Below are 21,031 nucleotides of genomic sequence, written 5' to 3'. Positions count from 1 at the left end.
AATGAACTGAGGAAACAAACCAACACACTGAGAAAAGGATGAAAACAAATTTCAAAAGGTGAAAACAAACAATTATTTAAGAGAAACGGGGAGATAAATTAATTTGCAGAGTAGACACAGATATCAAACTCTAATCAAAAAATGAATTACAGTCAAATGCCACAAAATAATGGTCGAACAACCTTTCTGTTTGTTACGAATTGAAACGGACATTTCACAAGATTCTTACTGTTCGACTTCAGACATACAAGTAATGATTGAAGTTTTCATGATGGTTGAATCAGTTTGGCTTATGAATGACTACTGTCATTCTGAATGATCATGCGGGGGGGTCCCTTTACATTGTGTAAACAAAATGTGGATAGCCAATCTATTACCTCCCAGGGGGGACCATGCCATAAACCTTGGGAGAGGAGTATAACTATAAACACTATTTGTTTTCTGGTAAGGTGCCATTGTTTAATTTAATAAAGAATTGTAAAAAGAAAAAAAATATCTTAAAAAAAAATCGAGACATTATCATCATTATGGCTCAGAATTATCTAAGGCTTACCTTCTATGTTCTATCAGTATTAAGGTTGTTATCATTGAATATTTGTTATCAGTTGTGATTTCTTATCTTTTGGCATGTGCTATATATTACCTTAGTTTATCTTGGACCGGTTATTGTGTTGTTTTATATTATTAAAACAAAATTTAAAAGTATTTTGAAATGGCTAATCAACCAGATATTGTAGTTTTTGGTTCCTGCATGGTTGATTTAACTTGGTAAGTATTTGGATGGCATGATTTAAAAATTATTTGTTTCCTGCCATTGTTTACAGTTCTTTAATTTTTTCAGTTATTGTCCGAGATTGCCGTTACCTGGTGAAACTATACATGGAACAGATTTTAGACTGGGAAATGGAGGAAAGGGGGCTAATCAGTGTGTGGCGGCTACAAAGTTGGGAGGATCAACAGCGCTCATAGCTAGGGTAATTCTTTAATATAGGAAGGAAATAAAATTTTAAAAAATAATTCTGTTGTTGATGTATTATATTAATATTAAATGTATTTCTAAATGATTTGGATGTTTATGGAGGTTCCAGTTCTCTAAAAAAATAATATTTTATATTAGTGCAATCCTAAAGTTTGCTACATCCATCATCTATACTTCTAAAAATTGACTTGAATATATAAAAGAAATATTCAGAATATTTTTAACTTAATTTGTTTTTATGGAATTGATTTTGAAACTGGTTTTCTATAAAGTTAAGAAAAAAATTATATAGAAAACCAGTTTAAATCAATTTTGAAAAAGCTACAGCACTAAAACCTCCTGATTAATAGTAGTTTATTATATCAGTAAAGTTGAATAGTTGTTTATTAATTAATGATTTAATTTATGTACATATAGAATTTTATTTTATTTTTCTTACTTGTATAGTAATTCCTATGGAAAATACCTATATTTATTTAAAAAATATACATTTCTAATAAAAATGTTTAAATCTGAAATATTTTGTTAATCTTTAATTATAAAAATGTTTAAGAATATAATTTTAAATAAAAACTTATTAATTTAAGTTTTTCTTAATTTTTTTTGGAATATAAAGAAAGACAAGTTCAATAAATGTTATTCAAGATAACTTAAAAGTAACTTCTTAAAAAAAGTTTTCTTTTGAGGTTAATGACTTCCAATTTAATGAAATTTTTTATTAAAATTATCTCCACATGGTACAACGTTTCAGAACCACTGTCCTATATTCATGCACCTTAAACCTATAACAATAACAAAACTATCATAACTTAAAAGTAACATACCAAAAGTGGGTGGCAGTTTGATTCCATCTTTGATTTAAACTTTTCTTTTGTTGATTAGGTTGGCATAAGGATAACCAAACTTTTTTGTTTACCCACTGTCAGGTCATTTCCGACAAGGGGAAGGGGGAGGGTTTATCTACAAGGTACCACTCAATTATAACTATGTTGGCGGGATCATATTTTCATTCCATGTGACTGTCTTAAAAAAAAGTCAACCGCCCCTCCAGGTTGGAACCAGTGGCGCTTTACTAACAAGGCTTCTAAGCTAGGATAAGAAAACTTTGCTCCCATAGACAGAGTGTAAAGGAATGTTAGGGTCAATTAATAAAAACATTATTTTCATTAGTTATTAAAATTGTGGAACTCCCTTTTTCTTTCTCAGTGGTACTACCCTCCATTTCAGGGCCAGCCTTAGGCAAGTACGGTCGTATTAGGCCTTGTTTTTATAGGGCTTTAAGAATAAAAAATAATTAAAACTGAGTTGAAAGTCCTGTCTTACTGTTTCAGATGAAATAATAACAAACTGGATTACTGCAGTTCACAGATTAGCCTACGTTATGTTAAATAGGGTATAGTAAGAAGGAAGAGATAAAATCTACAAGATTAGGTTCATTGATAATATTAGGGATGGTTGAACCTGAAAAGGCTCCTGCTCCTTTTTTTGGCATTATGATATGATTTTTTTATAAGCATTAATAAATTGTGAAAATATAGGCAGAATAGATAGGTCTGATAGCAAGATTGAATAGGAAAATTCACTATGAACAGCTGAGAGTGAAACCTGAATTAATAGGAAGAGGGAGACATAGGCTAAGATAAGAAATAACAGACACCAATATCCAATGATGCCCAGACTCTTCTAGAGTTGAAGAACAGTTGTACAAGACAAGGCCATCAGGCAAGGCTCATTGTGGAGGCTAGGGCTCACATTGTACTGTAACACCATACAAAATAAATTAAAATGAGTTTCAAAATTTTCTCTTGATATGTTACTATACCTAATAATGTAAGAGTATCAAGTTTTACAGTTAGAAGCTCTGGATAGGCTAATTTACTCTTCTAATCTCAGTATAATACCAAATTGGAGAAACACTATCCTTTACACCAGTTAGAAACCAAGACAAATTTAATTATCTGAATTGAAAGTGGTAATTAAAATTATATATTTTACTTGCTGATCCTTTTGATATTCTTAATTGGCTTTAGGAAGTACTAGCAGACCTGACGATGCTTCACAATTGCTAGATTTAGGGATGTAGATAGATTGATTGAATACAATGGAAAGTTTGGTATAAATTAATATTTTTAGTTATTTACACATTAGATTAATGATTGAATAAACTGCTTATTATATCTATTTAGCTTATAGCTGGCTATAAATAACATTATATAATAAAAATATATGGTAAAAATATTAGAAATAACATCAACATGACTCAACCAATCTAGACGAAACTTGGGACTGGTTTTGGGTACCATGAACTGCACCAAAGGGCACAAACATAATCTAATTAAACATTTTAGGACCAGAGCTATAACTTAAAACATTTGAAAAGTTTTTCTTTATATGAAATAAGTATTTCACCATTTTTTATTATTATGGCACGACAGTCCTCCGAGAACTCAGGCCTCCTCCCCCACAATCAACCAATATATGGGCATAAAATATAAATTTAGTTAATATAGGTTAGAAGACCAGACATTCAGCTTTCAAATTGTTGTATTTGTATCGAAATTGGATAAAATGCAGAGTCATCATGAACGATTATATGAACAATGGTCACTGGTAAAAAATCCTCCCAATAAATCAAATTCGAAAAATTCTAATTTTTAATTTCTTTGAAAAACAATATTTAAAGGTGATAAAAGAATATGATTTCCTTTTTTATAAAACAATTTTTTTTTTATCTACTTTACTGAAATCCTCATTCTTTTTCTTTTTTTTTTTTTAGTGAATAAAAAATCATTTAATAGAATCTGTAATATTTTTCTCATGCTTCAGAAAGAGACAGATTGATTGGCATACAGTCACCATGAAAAAAATGTTTACTTTCTGAGATACTCTCCAAAAATGCTTAATTTTAATAATTACTTTTTGTTTATTGGATTAGCCTATGTACTTCCCGGAAAAATTGTGAATGTTTAGCCAATAGCCGCTTCACAATCGGATGAACAGAATAGCAGCGCATAAAGTATCAATAAACAAATATTGCTTTTTATATATAGGGTGTTTTTTTAAGCCCGATAGAACTTGAAATTGTAAAAAATAACACAAAAAATTAAATTGTAATCAAAATTTTTTTTTTATTCGAAAGATCAATACGTGACATTAACATTTGAAAATGATTTCGGGCATATGGGCACCGCGGCTGTTCTTGACGAAGCGCATTCTGGACGTCCAATTTTGGCCGTATGTCATGAATAACACGAACAATGCTGGCCTCCAAGGCGTCAATTGTTGCTGGTTTATCAGCATAAACCAGTGACTTCACGTAGCCCCACAGGAAATAATCGAGAGGTGTCAAATCGCACGACCATATGCGGCAATTTTGCTTATTAACAAACCCGTTAAGCCAAAAATGCGCCTCATCGCTGAACACAATTTTACAGAATGCGCTTCGTCAAGAACAGCCGCGGTGCCCATATGCCCGAAATCATTTTCAAATGTTAATGTCACGTATTGATCTTTCGAATAAAAAAAAAATTTTGATTACAATTTAATTTTTTGTGTTATTTTTTACAATTTCAAGTTCTATCGGGCTTAAAAAAAAACCCTATATTAGATTGAAAAATAAAGTTCCACTGCCATCACTCTTATATTACAGTAAAGGAACTTTGGGCAATCAAAGCGGAAATTAGTTTGCTTTTTCTATTTCAAATGGATGTTTAGCTTGGAATTTACTATTTCTTTTTAAACATCGTGTTTCACATTTTTGTAAGTTAAAATAATATCGCTCTTTTTCTTCAGCTTGGCAATGATTCTTTTGGTCAGAAATACAAAGCTCATTTAACAAGTATGGGGATCAATACTCAACATGTCACTCTAACTGATGATATTACTTGCGGTATGGCACAGATTACAGTGTCAGAAAATGGTAACTCAAATCTGCGAATAATATAATTGCTATTTTTTTCCATTTAATTTATAAAAATTATTGTTATTAGGTGAAAATGCTATTGTGATTGTGGCTGGTGCTAATAAAAAACTTTCACTTGATGATGCAAAGAGAGCTGAAAACTTTCTTATGAAGTCAAAAGTAGTCCTCTTTCAATTTGAAACACCAGTTGAATCTACCATTCAAACCTTAGAATTCATAAGTAGTAAAGGTTAGTTTTAGACTAATATTTACACTTTTAATAGTTGGAAAAAATAATGAAATGTTATAAAGATGATAGTCATGATAAGTGAAAATTTTAACCCCATTTAAAAATTGAATGTAGCCGAGGAATTAATTTACAAAGATTTCTTTCTTTTGTTTTTTTATATAATTCATTAATATACTGGTATAATGGGAGGAATGAGTCCAGCAAGTGGGCCTATTGGTATTTTTTGCCAATCTAAAAACAATGAAAATCTACTATTTCTTTTTGTTGAATCTTTTAGTTTTCCAAATGAAATTTATAAGGAATGGCCATTCAATGGAGGAAGAGTAATGCTCTAGGATTCTATCAGAGCTTATAAGAGTGACTATCGGGGGACAGGGCATTAAGGGATTTTTTCTTATTATTATTATTGATTGGAGAAATTTGTCGGTGGTTGCGGTCAGCAAAGAACAACATAAATAAACAAAACCATATGTATTTATTTTATGCCGACATTTCGACCTGAGTTTCAGGTCTTCATCAGGGGTTGTGGCATTGAAGGCAGGTTTATAACCCAGTTATTATTATTATTGGTGTTATGATCTCATTGCATCAGGCTGTGGGTTCAGGAGCCCTCCAAAGTCCATCCAGCCTCATAAAGTGGGTACCTGGCGGTCGAGCATAATTCTGACCAAATCACCTTGCACATCTGTTCTACTTCCTTAAAAACTACTGCACCCTTGACCGTTCATGGGTTGTTGCAGATTTAATTTTTTTTTTAAATTAATATATATATAATTGATTGGAGAAGATGGTCGGGGGATGCAGTCAGCAAAGAAACAACATAAATAAACAAAAAATATTTATTTATGCCGACGTTTCGACCCGGCACGTTTATTTATGCACACCCTCCGACCATCTTCTCCAATCAGTAATCTACAGTCAACTATATACACCTCAATAATATGTATATATAAAAGGAAAACTGTGGGTGTAATGTGTCCAAATGATGTTCTTCAATAATTTTTATTGATATTTACTAATATCTTAATAGAAAAAAAAGCAACCAAAATTGTTTACAATATATTAATTAAATTTTGTAAAAGGATTATTTTCAAATTGTAAGAATGATAATTAAGTCAGCAATTGTAACTTGTTGACATAGAGTAAGAAATATCCTGAATTATTTTTGCTCTTAAAAAATACTAATGTAAATTATATACTTAATATAATTATTTATATTATCTATAAAAGATAGTGCAGGTGCAGTCAAAATAACTCGAATAGTAAATAACTATTTATTATGAACCCGCATTTCTCCCCACTTTGCTAGGCTTCATCAGGGCTAAAAAAAGATACAAATAATTAAAAATTATGTAACAGATTAAGGGAATAAGATAACATGAAATAGAAGTAAACTAAGGTGTGATTAAAAATGATCGACAAGGTCTGTAGAGCATACCGAAAAAAAAATATATATATTTATTTAAGTATATTATTTTATCTCTTTCTATATTTTATATTTTCTTATATTTCATAATAACATCTTACTTTAATATTATTTTATAGCCATTCGTTACCCGTTAAATTCCTCCACTCCCCTTTCCTGTTGATATCTGGCATCTGCCTAAAGCCATTCTTTTGCTTTCCTTCATTCTGAAAAGTGGATTATCTTTTTTGTTCATTATTTTCATGGCCTTTACTTTATTCGTATTTCCCCTATTTTTTGTCTCTTAGTGTATACTATATTTTTATATTCCTCTTTTATTTAATTTTTATTGTTACTATTTCCATTTTAATTAATTGTCTTATACTTCTTTGTATTTCTTGTTTATTTATACTTTTCATTGAACATCTTATTTTTATTTCCTTCAATTTACTTTGTTAATTTTTATACAAAATTTCATTTTTATCACTTTTAACCTCACCTTAGTTTACTTTTATTTCATGTTATTTTATTCCCTTACTCTGTTACATGATTTTAGTTGTTTGTATCTTTTTTAGCCCTGAAAAGTGAGGCGAAATGTTGGTTCATAATAAATAGTTTATTTACTATTTAAGTTATTTTTACTGCACCTGGACTATCTCCCTTTAATTAAATACAGACAGTAAATCAATGATCTTCCAATATTTATATTTCCACTTTCCCATTTTCTTTAGGAGGACCATTAACTATTGTAAACGGAGCTCCGGCGTTAGAAAATGTAAACCATCGATTATTTGAACTATGTGATGTATTCTGTGTGAATGAAACTGAGGTAAATTTTCATAACTATACACACTACATATTGATTGTATACATACGTACATGTACACAATAAAAATACTTAAAAAATATATTAAAATTAATTTATAAGATTAAGTTTAGTTAGTGTATGGAAGTACATATTTTACACTTTCAACATTATTTTATTCTGTTAATTCAAAATTTAAGAAAAAATTAGATTCAATATAATAATATGAGGCATTGTGGATACAAAGGGTGAACTAGAGATTTGATCCTTAGTTTTTACCCATTTTTTTTTTAACCCAAAAGAAGGGTATTGTATTTTGGGAGGTCTCATGCCCTGTTCATTTGTAGGTGTCTAACCTAATGACTCAAATGATTTTCAATTCTGATGGCTCAAATTATACATGAGATACCGTGATTTCTTTGAAACAATTCGAGCTCAAAATATAGAAAAAATATTGTATTAAATGAATTAAATCTATCCATCTGTGGCTGTGTAACCATTTCGTAAGTTTACTGCTCAACCAATTTTGAAGTTGGATGTCTCAAGTTTGTGTTTTGTAAAAATTTAAGCTCAAAAAAATATTTTATTATATTTCATAACTTCCTTAAAGGTCTTAGTGCTGTCCATTGCAGGTTTGAGAATCAAATGCATTTTACAATGGAATCTGTTCGTGTTTGGTTAGGACATTCTTTATTTACAAAATGTAATGAAGTCAGCAGGAGCGCGGTAGTACCATGGTAAGATGTGATGCTACTAAATCCAAGGACCTTGTTTGAATCTGGCTGGACAGAAAATTGTTTTCTGTTACACTGTAGCCGTGAGTCAACTCCTATGGGTTCTGGAGCCCTCTTGGGATCCACCCAGTCTCATAAATTGGGTATCCTTAGTTGGGTAAAAAATCTGGCAGTCGAGCGTGATGGCAGTTCAGTTCACCCTTTGTATCTGCAATGCCTCATACCTTGAAAGAAGTTTTCTCTGAAGATTGGTATTTAATGGTCTGTAAAGAAAATATTTTCAGCTCTGTTAATTTTTTTTAGGCCAGTTTAATGACTGGTTTACCAGTAACATCAATTAAGGAATCATATGCTGCTTTAGAAAAGCTACAGTCTTTTGGGTGTAAGACACTTATAATTACACTTGGAGGAGACGGTGCTGTCTTCTCTGAAAATGGAAGCAACCCAAAGCATATATGCGCTCCATGCGTCACTCCTGTTGATACTGTGGTAGGTATACTTTTGCATCTGTGGTTGGGTTCATCTACAGAGAAGTGCCTCGTTTGGTTATAAATGAATTGTTTCTGGAAAAAAAAAATCTGAGAGCTATAATTTTTCAAGAAAGTTATTTAATAACTTTGATTCAAGTGTTTAATAAAACAGAACAGAATAAAAAGAATTGGGATATTTTAAAGCTGAGCATATACAAAACTTTTCTCTAAATAAAAATTACCAATTTAGACATGTATATTCCTTGCTCTCTCAACATATGCAACTTCTGATTGTCAATAGAATGATAAGCCTTCTTGAAATCAATATATAGCTTGCGAACTAATACTGAAAATTAGAAATTATAAGTTTTCTAGAATTTTCATTGCATTAATTAATATTGATATTTGAATTATATTTAATTTTTAAATAGATACCTTAGGTTAAAACTAAAATGGCCTATCTGCAAATTTTGTTATCTTGGGTTATGTTGTGTTGTTACATGGCTTTCTATTCTCTTCACAGTGCCAAAAAGGCACAGCTGAATATGTGATCTCACTAATTAAATGTATAAATTGATCAGTTGATTTCACTCCTTTAGAAATATGTATATTATCAAAAGTAGAAACTATCTGTTATTATAATTCATTGATAAGCTACTTTGGCTTTTTACCAATGATATACTAATGGTTTTATTTATGATTCTTTTTTATTTTATTATATAAATTTTTCATAATTTAGGAAACATAATTTTTTCAGGGTGCAGGTGATGTATTTATTGGTGCATTGGCATATCTGACAGCTACATTACCAAATACAACTTTATCTACTAGGATATCTAGAGCCTGCTCAATCGCCTCAGTAAGTGTCATGTCTAAAGGAACTCAATCAAGTTTTCCATTTAGAAAAGATCTTCCCTCGGAACTATTTGTTGATGATGATAGCTAAGTCCCTTTTCTTTTTAAATGGCTGTATGGTGGCCTTTAAAATCCTTTAAGCCGTTTTACACTTTTGATCTGCAACAGACTGATCATTCTTTCCTGAATTCTCTGGATCGTATGTATTGAATTAGTGACAGCCAAACCCTTCCTACTGTTCATACACATTCTTTTATTTTGTTTATAATCAATTTTAATGTTTCGTAGTGCAAATGACTACGGTTATTAAAAAGCATTGAGGTATAATCTATATATTTCACTCCTGTAAAAATACTAGGTGACAGCTTTTCTAATCAGATTTTTAGAGCCCATCAATCATTATATAAAACAAAAACAACGAATATTTCTATTTTGAAACTAAATTTTTAAAAAAATATGACAGAAATAAAGACAGAGTTCATTATTGTATTAAAAAAATATAAAATATTTTCTTTTTTCATCTTGGAAATATTGAATAAAAACCTTTACTATCAAATGTAACTATTTCATTTGATTATTAAAATCTTCTTTTTATTCACAAAATAAATAGTTATCTTAACTTGAATAGATATATATTATGTTTATTTTCAGACTTTTATAAGTTAAAGTTTCAAATATTTGAATTATTTTAAATAAAATATGTCTATGTTTTTATTACTTATTCATGTACAAATAAACATATTTATGTTAATTTGTTTACTTTATTATCATATTAAAATCCCTTCTATATTAGTAAGTTATGATGCTAAATTATTATAATGGAAGCCTATATTACTCTTCAGAACTCACACAATGAGTATTCATTAAATGAAAAATAGGCTTCCTTTATAATAAATAATATATTACTTATTGTCATAATGTGATAGTTTAGGGAGGGAGTTATAATATGGAAAGGCGTATTGTCTGCCTTAATACTAAATCCCTATATAAACAAACAGTGATAATGTAAATAAAAAGCACTAAGAGCGAGAATAGAATAGTCTTATTTCAGTATTCATGTGCATTGTTACTCTGCCCTTTTCTTATAGTGTTCTTTATGACAACTCAGGAGTTATTCATTCATATGACTGTTAATAATATGTATTTTTGTGGATCTTAAACATCAGTCAATAAGACAACTATATTGAGGCAACATTTCACAACTTTATTGTTTGCATAGTCATGCCCTACCATTGGAGATTATTATAGAGTATAATTGAAGATTAATAACTATAAAAATCACTTACAATTATCTGTTACAGTATGGTTTACATTGATGTGTTACTACTAACTCTAGGTTTGTGCCAAAACTGAGTAGAGGTTGTCCTTATGTAACATATTGGAATATTTGAAAGTAATAAAACTTTTATAATTAAAGTTTATTTATCCATTTTTTTTTATTTGAAAATAAAACTTTTATAAATAAAGTTTATTTATCCATTTTTTTAATTTGAAAATATTTTCTATCATTCTGATGGAAATCAAAGAAAATAGTCAAAATAAATACTATGATTAATAATTTGCCCCTTTTTTTTTGTTAAACCAACAGAATTGAATCATTAATTATTAAACTATTTTTCGAATACCAAAATCTTTAATTCAATTTGTTAAAATCTTTTATTCAAGTTATTGTTTTAGATTCTTTCATTATTGAGATTTTGGTAAACAAAATATTCCTGAGGAACTTTACATTTAAAAAATAAAGTGAACTATGAATTGTGTATGAATGAATGTAAGAAATATTCATTTATTTGTGTACAAATAAAATATGTTGATTTTTATATTATATATACATAATTACCTGAATTTCATTTGTGCTAAGAAAGTATAAGTACTTACCTTTAACTTAAAAGAAGCTTTGTATCATTTTAATATAAATTTGGCTGAAGCATGACTTGATTACTTTTTGATTTTGAGTAAAAAGTATGTGAGTACAAAGTGTGATCAAGTATCAAAATAATCATTAATTTTGTAATCAATTCTATGAGACTTCAAAATGTTTGAGTACTTTTGCAATGCGACCATTCTCCAATTTTGGTGCTATTTCAGTTACGAGCTTTTTAAAAATGAACAACCATCTGAATATAAACGATTATATTAACTTTTTTATTATCCTCCTTGAAGCCAACATTTCCTTCTACCTCTGAGATTCTTGTCATTAATTACTGTTAAGTTTTAAAATATGTAATGATTGTCTTATCACTTCCAATCCCTATCAGAAACAAAGGGTAAGACTTTACTAATCAATGGTATCAGTTTCTATTGCAGTAAATCTAAAAAAAATAGCTGCTGTCTTTTCAGCATTTATTTCAAGCGTTGGTATAAAACATGATTTGATTTGAAGATAGAACACAACTATCACTAGAACATTTTTTGCCTTCGTCACAAATGCAATATAATCTTACAAAGGAAAATTTAGGGCTGAAAAGTAATCAGAACACACTAGTAGGAAATAGAAAATAAATGGTCTCCTTATTTACTACAACCTCAATACATGGTTTCATGTATGTTTTGTATATTAAAAAGTTATGTAGTATTTCAGAACCTCTTTACATATATGCTTATCTTTTTTTTTTTTTTGTTTTGTGAAGCTCCTCTTGAGTGGGTAGATTAAAAATGGTTGCATTATCTCTCCCTAGCCCCAATGAAAATTCTTAGCTAGATCAGGATGGTCAAAATATTTTCTTTTCTAAAATATTTGCTATAGGAGCCCTTTAGCTTTTGACAGATGGAATTCTCAAATGGTAGAAAAGGACACTGATGTTGGTGAAATTAATAAAAAAGACATTATTCTTCTTCTTTCATGCCCAAAATTGTTTTTTTAAAAAAGAGAAAAATGGTATTTTCAATTCCCATCCAAATTGAAATGCAATCAAGAGGAGTTAATGCAATGAGTCTCAGCTTACCAGATTGCTATTTTTTCCTTTTTATTTATTTTGCTTGAAGTCATGGAAGCAGTTTTCCCCTTTCTGAAAGAGGTTTAAGTATATATTCATTATATATTCAATAACATAGCACCAAAAGCTTTAGTGAGTGCCTTTACATCCTGATCAAACATATTGACGGCTTACTCCACAGTGGTGCTAAGTAGATTTCCACCTAACTTAACAAACAATATGATTGAAGGTTCTCTCTTTTAGGAAAATTACAACTTTTCAATTAATTTTCCTAAAAGGGGAGAGAGAACTTTTAATTGTCTTTTTCATGAAGCTAGAGGAAATATACTCAGCACCACTGTGAAGTAAGCCGTCAATTTATTTGTTTATATAGCATATTTAATATTATATATTATTAATAATTTGATATTACAATCTCAATGGATTTTTATTGTCATTATAGATGTGATAATACTGAAAAAGTTAGTGTTTTAATTATTTTAGGCAGAACTAGTTTTTTGTTGGAGTTTAATAATATGGTTTTTCATTGAAAATCATATTAGATCAAAATATTAAGACTGACTACTGCTAAATAAATATTTGTTATTGAAATTAATGGAGTATGAGGTGCTCTATATCATATTATCACTACCTAGACTAAGTATTTTTAAAAAACAAATATCGGAAAAACTATAATATTGTGTGTAACTGCTTCAAAAGTTATAAAGGAGCATTGTTTAAACCAAATAAAAAACTCCACTTTAATTTTTACTACTAACGGTTTATCAAAACAGCTAAGATGCTTGTATTTAAAAAAAAAAAAAAACACTTGTCAGAAAACCACAAATCTAGGAAAATGAAAAAAAAAATATATATATTTGTACAATAAAAAAAATATGTTGTATCTTCATCCCATAAATACTCTTTATATAAGGAATCAGAACTGAACGAGTTATACCAATGTCCTTTAGCTGTGGAGTGAATCCAGCATTCAGTTAAAAAAAAAAACAATAATCCAATGTATAATAATGTTACAGTTCTATTCTTATAATCACTCTGAAATAATAACTTATGGCATGTGTTGATAAAACAATTATTTATTAAAGAGGATGAAAAATGTTAAATATAACAAGCAACTAATTACATTTTGCCCACGGCAACTGCCACTTTCTAAAACTAGATCATCTGTGAACTCTTAAGAGTGGAATAGTTTTTATAAAATGTAGTAACATTGAGATCATCTCATAAAGATCCTCATATTCCAAGGCAGCCTCATGAAGAACAATAATCAAGTGGTGAGTTTTTGCTAGAAACATCCCAAAACAGGTGGAATTTTTACTGTGTAGATATTTGCAGATGCTTTTACAGTATGACATGTAGTGTTTTTGACAGAATCAGTTGTTTAATTAGAAGTGTGATACATCACACTATATGATGGCCCTTTTAACTCATTTTTCAATTTTTTTTTTACAAGCAGGGTTTTTGCTACCAGCCTCTCAATTATGTTAACTATATTATGTTCTTTCCCTTTAATGCCTAATCTACTCCGACAATGATCAAGTAAAATCTATTAAGGTTACTATATACCTGGCCAACGACAGTGATCTACTTGGAGCCATAAAAAAAGAATAGAGATAAAACTGGATATAATGCCAAAAACATTATTATAACTTTCTGTTGGTTTTTTTTTTTTTTACAAAATAACTGTCAATTATGCGTGTTAAAGGAAGAAACTACCTAGTGTCTTTTAAAGTGTTAGTTGGACATATAACAATATATATTTCATTTTAGATCCAAGATTCTTTTTCATCCTAACCACTATTATGAGGGAGTTAAATAACTCTGATGTTTATTTATTGTAATAGCATATTCAATGTTATGTAACCTTAATATTTAACATCCAAATGTTAGATATATACAATATCTTAACCTTATCAATACACTTGCTAATGTTCAATACGTTCCTTAAACATTTTAAGTCCAATTAATATCAAAGATAAAATCTCAATATTGTAACGAATCATCATAAGTTAATGAAACCGACTGTCACTGACTACATTATATCAACATAAACCTTACCCTTTACAACCAATCTTATCGAACATGACAGAAATACGAGTCAATATTATTGCTACAATATACCCCTAAAACAGTCAAAATATTTTGTAAAAATTCGATACTGATCGTATATAAGGCCCAGAAGTAAAAATGTGAATAGATACTAATGCAGTTGATTCACACGACAGCCACGGGCATCCCTGCCATTTAAGCAGGTCATGAAATATAATAAAACATTTTTGTTAAGTATTTTGAGCTCAAATTGCTTCAAAACACTCACAGGATGTTACTGAGCATCTTAGGACATCAAATTTAAAAATATTTTTGTAGTTCGCTCAAATTGCCGCCCATAAAATGATCTTTTCATGTGACACCCCTAAATAGATCCATCTTGCTTTGGCTTTGCCATAGTCGGGTAAAAAATGTAGATCGATTCCAATAACTTATTTTGCATAAATGAACTTTTTTGTATAACTTATTTTGCACAAATGAACTTTTTTGTGCAGTAAACAGCTAGTAAATTTTCGACATAGGTTTTCATCAACTCCAACCAGTGATTCAATAATGGTAATGGGTCATACCAATGGGGCTAATGTAGCTATGTCAAATCACCGATATAACCAATGTAATGATCACAAGTTCGAATGTCCCTATTTCCTAAAAGTTAGACCAGAAAAACTTTATTTTATTGGAGGCTATCACATCTCAAAGACTTGTAAAAAAAAATAACATATATTACTGTAATACAAATTAAAAATCTAATTTTCAAAATTAAGTGGAGGTCTTATGGTAACGTTGATGCACATGCCCAGATAATGGATAGTACCACCAACTATTATATGTGGTTTACACCATCATAGTGGCTTAAATAGTTTTCATTATCACCCAAAATTAAGCTTAGGTTCCATGGTGACAGTGAGTTTGTTGTGCATGCAAAGATAATCGACAGTATTACCAACCATCAAGCAAATCCTGACAGGACAGCAAATGTTAGGTTATGTGATATTTCCTGCGATAGCTTTCGCCATCACTATTAATGTGCTTAAAACTAAATTTTGGACTTTTCCAAAGTTACTCTTTCCAACATTGTTGAATTAGTGGGGAAAAAAGTTATTATTTTAGGTTATCTAAAATACAACTTCATTAATTTTCTGTAAATTTACATCAATTTACCACTGAGAATATATTTTGAAACTGAGGTGAATGGGGAAGTATTCAAAAATAACTTTCCCTCATATAAACATTATGAACTTAAAAATTAAATTGTGAACTCTTGGAACATGTGAAGGGCTCCCTTTAAAAAGGTTTTAACTACGAAATTGAACAACAATTTTTCAGCAAGAAAATAGTTTCCAGTTGAAACTATTTTCTGATCGAATCTGGCTGGTGCTAGTGAAGTGATTTACTCCATAATCCTAAACGTAGGCCCTTATGTTCCAAAACTGAACCTATGATAATTTGATCAAAATTTATACTTTTTTCCTTATCCCTGATAAAATTTGACGAGATGTTTACAACCTTTTTAGAGGAAGCCCTTCATTTATTTAGATCTTACAAAGTTGCATGAACCAAAAACTGAGGAGAGATATATAAATAAATTGATACGCAAGATCTGTATAATATATTGATTCCGCAACTTATTTAGTAGAATCAAAATGAACTATTAACTAACACATCTCAACTTTTGAGTTGTTGCTCATTTATTTATGCTGGGATAAGGATATACACGTATATATATATAGAATAGTAAATAAGGTGACAATGATAATAATTCAACGAACTGTCATATTTTATTTAACAAAAAGCGAGATGGGTGAAAAGATTTTGCCAGTGGCATTGTAAAATTAAGATCATATAGATGTTAAATAGATCAAGCCTACAGATACTTCATGAATTCTTTTTTATAGTGAATAAAATATTAACAAAGTAAGGAGATGGTGATTCTTTAATAATTTCTTTTTTTTTTCTTCTTTCAAAGCAAATTATAATCACATATATAAATTTATGCTTATGTACATATAAATACAAAGATGTATCTATAAGTACATAGATTTATAAGTGTGATTTTCAAAATATAATCATGCCGATTTTGCCCTCTTCCTCTTTTTTTATTTTTATTTTCATTCAAAGAGATCTATAGGCTTGAAATTTTCAAATATTTACTATAAGGAAACATGTCATTTAAACTAATAGTATTAATCTAAATAAGATAGCTCAAACTCTCATTAGTCAATATAAATAGTCTACAATCACAAAATCTTACTCCTTTTTTTTAATCTTTTTTTTTTTTTTTTTTTAAATTTTTTTACTTAGCATTTCATTAAGTCAGTGTTAGCTATAGAAATGGTAGAGCATTGTAAAAACAAAAACTGCTAACTGATAAAACAAATACAAAACATTAAAAAATAAATTATTATTAATAATAGGAACTGCATATTCTAGAGCATTTCTTCCATTGGTGGAAAACATTCCTTACATCTGTAATCACTAAATCAACAAAGATGATTCGTAATTCATTAAATAGAATTTTATAAAATATGCTAATGATTACATACCGAAATGTTAATAATTAATAACAAGTATAAAATTATTTCAATGGAGAGGGATCCCAGTGCTTCCCACCAGCTAGCGACTAATCGATAAAACTTTGGTTGACTGTACAGGCATTCAAATCATTTCGATTGGAAGAGCAAAACTTTTTGTTTTGTTACATTTTTGTTTTCTCAGCTTGTGCTATGCCATTTCTATGCAAACAATCTGTGGGGTCTGTCATAATAAATATACTCAACAACGCTCTAATAATCATAATTACTATAATATGTATGTACATCACAACAAGTCATACCTTAGACATAGAAGCATGTAACTTACACTACTGAATGTATTTTTTTTTTTTTTTAAATTGGTATACATGTTACATTATTTAAAAAATAAATGTTTATTTTCGAATGGATACAAGAAACAAAACAGAGGTAAATAAATAAACCTGAAGTCCCTACCCTTTAAAGGTACAATGGAACGTGAAGGTGAGGGGGAGCCCTGATCTCACCATTAACCATAATTTATCTGGCCATAACTTTTTATGTGTGTAAGATATTTTATTTACTTGCCGTATAAATTTCCCCATAATAAAAGGTATTAAAATCAAATAAATTTATAAAAACTATCCTAACAGGTTGTTAAAAACAAATGCTTTTATTTAAATATATATATTTACTTTATTACATACATATATATATACATATACATAATGCATACATATACATATGCAAATATCTACCACCTGTTACTTTACACATATGAGGTGCAAAGTGCACTTCTACGTTTGTGTAAATTAGGAGATGGTTGTTACTGTGAATAAATATGGTAGCTATGTGAAATTATTGACATAACCACTTATGATTTGGCCTGGTAACCATTACTAAAAAGGTTTTCAACTGAAAATTAAAAAATAAATTTAAATCTGTCATTAAATTGCTTTTCTATAAAAGGGTATAATTATTTACCTATAATTGTATTTCACCTATGTTTATATTTATATAAATGAGTATATTACCCATATATGTTTGATGGTTATAAATAACTACTTGGGATTATTAATTTTTTTAATCATATTGTAATGTTCCCCCTTGCGACTATATACATACATACATACATATATATGTATATGTATATATATACATATATACTTATACAAATTTAGATAATTTAAAATTCTAAACAAAATAAAAATTATATTAAAAAGGACATACACCCAACCTCACGATCACCATTTCTTTTTTTATAATAGCAAATCCATAATAACAGGATAATCTATAGATACAATTCATTTACAAAGGAGTAGCGACTGAGGGTGCATTAAGTCATCTTTGTATAATAATAACAATAATCATAATAATAATAATAGTCATATTATATAATATATAATATGTATACAATGTGGTTTCATATACGACCAGTACAAATAAGAATTCTTATTAACTACAGTCCTAGAGACATATATATAATGTTTTTATTCATTTATACATACCAAATAGTTTATTTAATTTCCTTTTTTTACTTCCTCTCTTTTTTTTCTTTTTTAATATTATCTCTAAATTTTTATAATTTTTTTAATAATAATCATAACCTCATATAAATCTAAGAAAAACTAAGTTTTACATGTTTGGCAAGTCAAATAAAAGAAGAAACACATCACAAATAACTAAGTGCCTTTTTTATGGATTCGTCTGTGGTTAGGCTTCATCACTTATCTTAATGCAATAACTATAAATATTGTTACTATCACTAGTGGCAGCATGGTGTTAAAAGAATCTAGTTACATAATCTTTTATATTATTACATGTGTTAACAAATTTGAGGTAAGTACAATGCCCTGAGAGCTCTTCTCCATTATTATTATCATTATTATTCCTATTATCAAAGGTCAAGAAGTAAGGAAATAAAACCAAATAACAAAACTTAAATCAAAAGTGATGTATTGATGACAATGTGTGAGTCAAACGCCTGCCGTTATACTGACATGTGATTCTTCAATTATTTAACGACTAGCGAGTGAAATGTGAGGGAGGGGGGAGAGAGAGGAGAGAGTTAATAGGAAGGGGGAAAAATACATATATATATAGAGAGAGAAGGACAAGGGAGAACAATTGTTGCTAGTTAGGCCAGGTCTGGTCCCCATTGTTTATACATGTTAAAATTAAAATAATGTTAAATAAAATCTTTCAAAAGACTGAGTTCAGGAATTTGAATCGCCTCACATGAAATTAATAACAGAAGAAGAGTTCATGATCAGTTTGAGCTATGAAAAATATGAAACAAACTTTTAACATACTGTACAGAGAAGTAAAATAAAAAGAAATAAAAGGCTAAAAAATTCTACTATCATCTCAAAATAACATAAAACTCAGTCTTGTTTTAACGCACTGACTGATTGATTTGCAAGCCTTTTTTTTCCAAGTTTTTTTTTTCTCAAAAATTGTGGAATCATTCTTTTGAAGAAATCATCTCTTAAATTTTTTTTAATTTTTTTTTTTATTTTCCGCTATTTTCTTAAAGTCATTACATTTAAATTTACATTATTATAATATACTTTTCAAATGCATTGTAATGATTCTGTTACTGTCCGACGTAAATCCATTAAATATATAATAATTATTTATATTTAGTGAAGTTAAGGATTCGTTGACAAAATGAACTAATATAAAAATCAATCGAACCTTCAACTTCCAGTAGGAAAGTACAGAAGCTTACAATAGTCAATTAATGTTATATTCTTTAATATAATTTTTTTTCATTAACAAAAACAAAAAATAGAACAAAAATAAAACAAAAACTGTGCTTGTTCCTTTCCCTCAAGAGAATTTATTTGGCCCATCAGGAAGGGTATGGGATTGCAAACACGCTTACACACTCGTTATCATCAATATATATATATAAATATATATATATGGTTTGCAGATATAAGTATATATAGTTTTTAAAAAAGAAGGTGTACACCTTTTAGCTCTATGAACACAGACTGGTTATGTAGGGTGTCAGAGAGGTTCAGTGTGAGGCAAGCGGAGACTGCTGTATTGATGGGCAGATAGAGTCCGGATCACCACGTGGCCCACTGAAGTACCTTCCACCGTAACGACGGCCGCCACCTCCACTACTGGCAGAGGGGTAGCCTTCCACCTCCATCTGCTGGCTCTCCCCAGCACCGTTACGTCCACCACCTCCCGCTGGCCCTCCTGCACAAAGCATTACATAATTAGAATAGAAAAAAGAATTCTTAAAAATCTTAGGCAGTTAACAAACAAAAAATAATAAACACATTAGATCCAGAAGTAGCTTTTTTTTTTTTTTTAATTCAAAATTACAATCATAATGAAGGCAGAGGGCATACTCTCATAGTACATGTTCACAGACATGCATAAATAAATAATTAATTTCTAATAGACCAAAATAAATAAGACCCCATTACGTGAATCAGTCACAAATTCGAAAAACAAAAAAAAAACATAAGAACAAATGATGTGAACAGCAAAGAATATTAACCTTCATGTTTACTTTCCTTGCTTTAAAACATGTGACTTTTTTGAAATTAATTAATTAATTAATGGCACCAGCCAGGTGTAACTTTTCGGTCATTTCACCTGTTTTGATTTACAGTAGTATTTAATAAGTGTCTACATTTCTATTTATATTTTCTATATAACATCATTTCTCTGCAAGATGAAATTTTATAGTTACTTTAGTTTATGTGTTAATTTATTTTTATGGAGTATCGATACAGAGTTAATAGAATCATTTACCTTCAACATAGAAGTAAATTGTAAAAGAACCTCAACATGGCCAGTCGGAATGATAGGAAAGCGAAGATGGATGTTCACATTGGCCTTGTAAAAGTGATAATTAGGAATTATTAAGTAATTTTTAAAAAACGAATCTACAAAAATTTGAAGAGCCTTCTCCTCTTACTGAGAAAATAGAGGGGCAGCTGCATGTGCTTCATTTATCAATCAAGCTTTCTGTTTATTACGGAGCAAAAGGAACATTGCACAAGATTCTTTTGGTATCTCATATAAATATAGTGTAGAGGTCTTGGTGATTCAATCAGTCTGGCTTTTGAATGATGACTGATCATATAGTGGCCCCATGAATGATCTTAGTTG

General features: G+C 29.4%; 2 protein-coding genes across 9 annotated transcripts in view; one reads left to right on the top strand and one right to left on the bottom strand.

Annotated features, from left to right (window-relative positions):
• Positions 1 to 450: 450 nt before the first annotated feature.
• LOC106677344 (ribokinase) lies at positions 451 to 10,024 on the top strand. Of its 2 annotated transcripts, XM_014415216.3 has the most exons (7): positions 451 to 768; positions 842 to 974; positions 4,772 to 4,898; positions 4,969 to 5,130; positions 7,267 to 7,364; positions 8,378 to 8,563; positions 9,302 to 10,008. In XM_014415216.3, the coding sequence occupies exons 1-7, from the start codon at positions 713 to 715 to the stop codon at positions 9,488 to 9,490; spliced, it is 951 nt and encodes a 316-aa protein (XP_014270702.1). In that variant the 5' UTR covers positions 451 to 712; the 3' UTR covers positions 9,491 to 10,008. The 2 variants fall into 2 exon arrangements, with proteins under 2 accessions (XP_014270702.1, XP_014270704.1); XM_014415218.3 differs by lacking the exon at positions 8,378 to 8,563 and having other exon boundaries at positions 9,302 to 10,024.
• A 6,119-nt stretch (positions 10,025 to 16,143) lies between these two features.
• mnb (minibrain) overlaps positions 16,144 to 21,031 on the bottom strand; it is a 157,725-nt gene continuing 152,837 nt past the window's right edge. For 6 of the 7 annotated variants that reach the window (XM_014415195.3, XM_014415197.2, XM_014415196.2 and 3 more), the window contains one exon: positions 16,144 to 20,107. In XM_014415195.3, coding sequence (XP_014270681.1) covers positions 19,920 to 20,107 — 188 coding nt within the window. In that variant the 3' untranslated portion in view covers positions 16,144 to 19,919. The remainder of the gene's footprint in view (positions 20,108 to 21,031) is intronic. The other variant, XM_067051652.1, reaches the window with a different exon arrangement.

The sequence above is a fragment of the Halyomorpha halys genome, unplaced genomic scaffold (assembly GCF_000696795.3).
Source record: "Halyomorpha halys isolate HHAL.00 unplaced genomic scaffold, Hhal_1.1 Scaffold94.1, whole genome shotgun sequence".
NCBI lineage: Eukaryota > Metazoa > Arthropoda > Insecta > Hemiptera > Pentatomidae > Halyomorpha > Halyomorpha halys.
The sequence above is the reverse complement of the archived record's forward strand: the minus strand, read 5'-3'. Positions and strand labels throughout refer to the sequence as shown.

Excerpts from the sequence above, each read along its gene's own strand:
- LOC106677344 (XM_014415216.3), top strand. The coding sequence starts at position 713 with ATGGCTAATCAACCAGATATTGTAGTTTTTGGTTCCTGCATGGTTGAT. Across the intron at positions 769-841 it reads TGCATGGTTGATTTAACTTG|TTATTGTCCGAGATTGCCGT; the intron begins GTAAGTATTTGG and ends TAATTTTTTCAG. Across the intron at positions 8,564-9,301 it reads TCACTCCTGTTGATACTGTG|GGTGCAGGTGATGTATTTAT; the intron begins GTAGGTATACTT and ends TAATTTTTTCAG.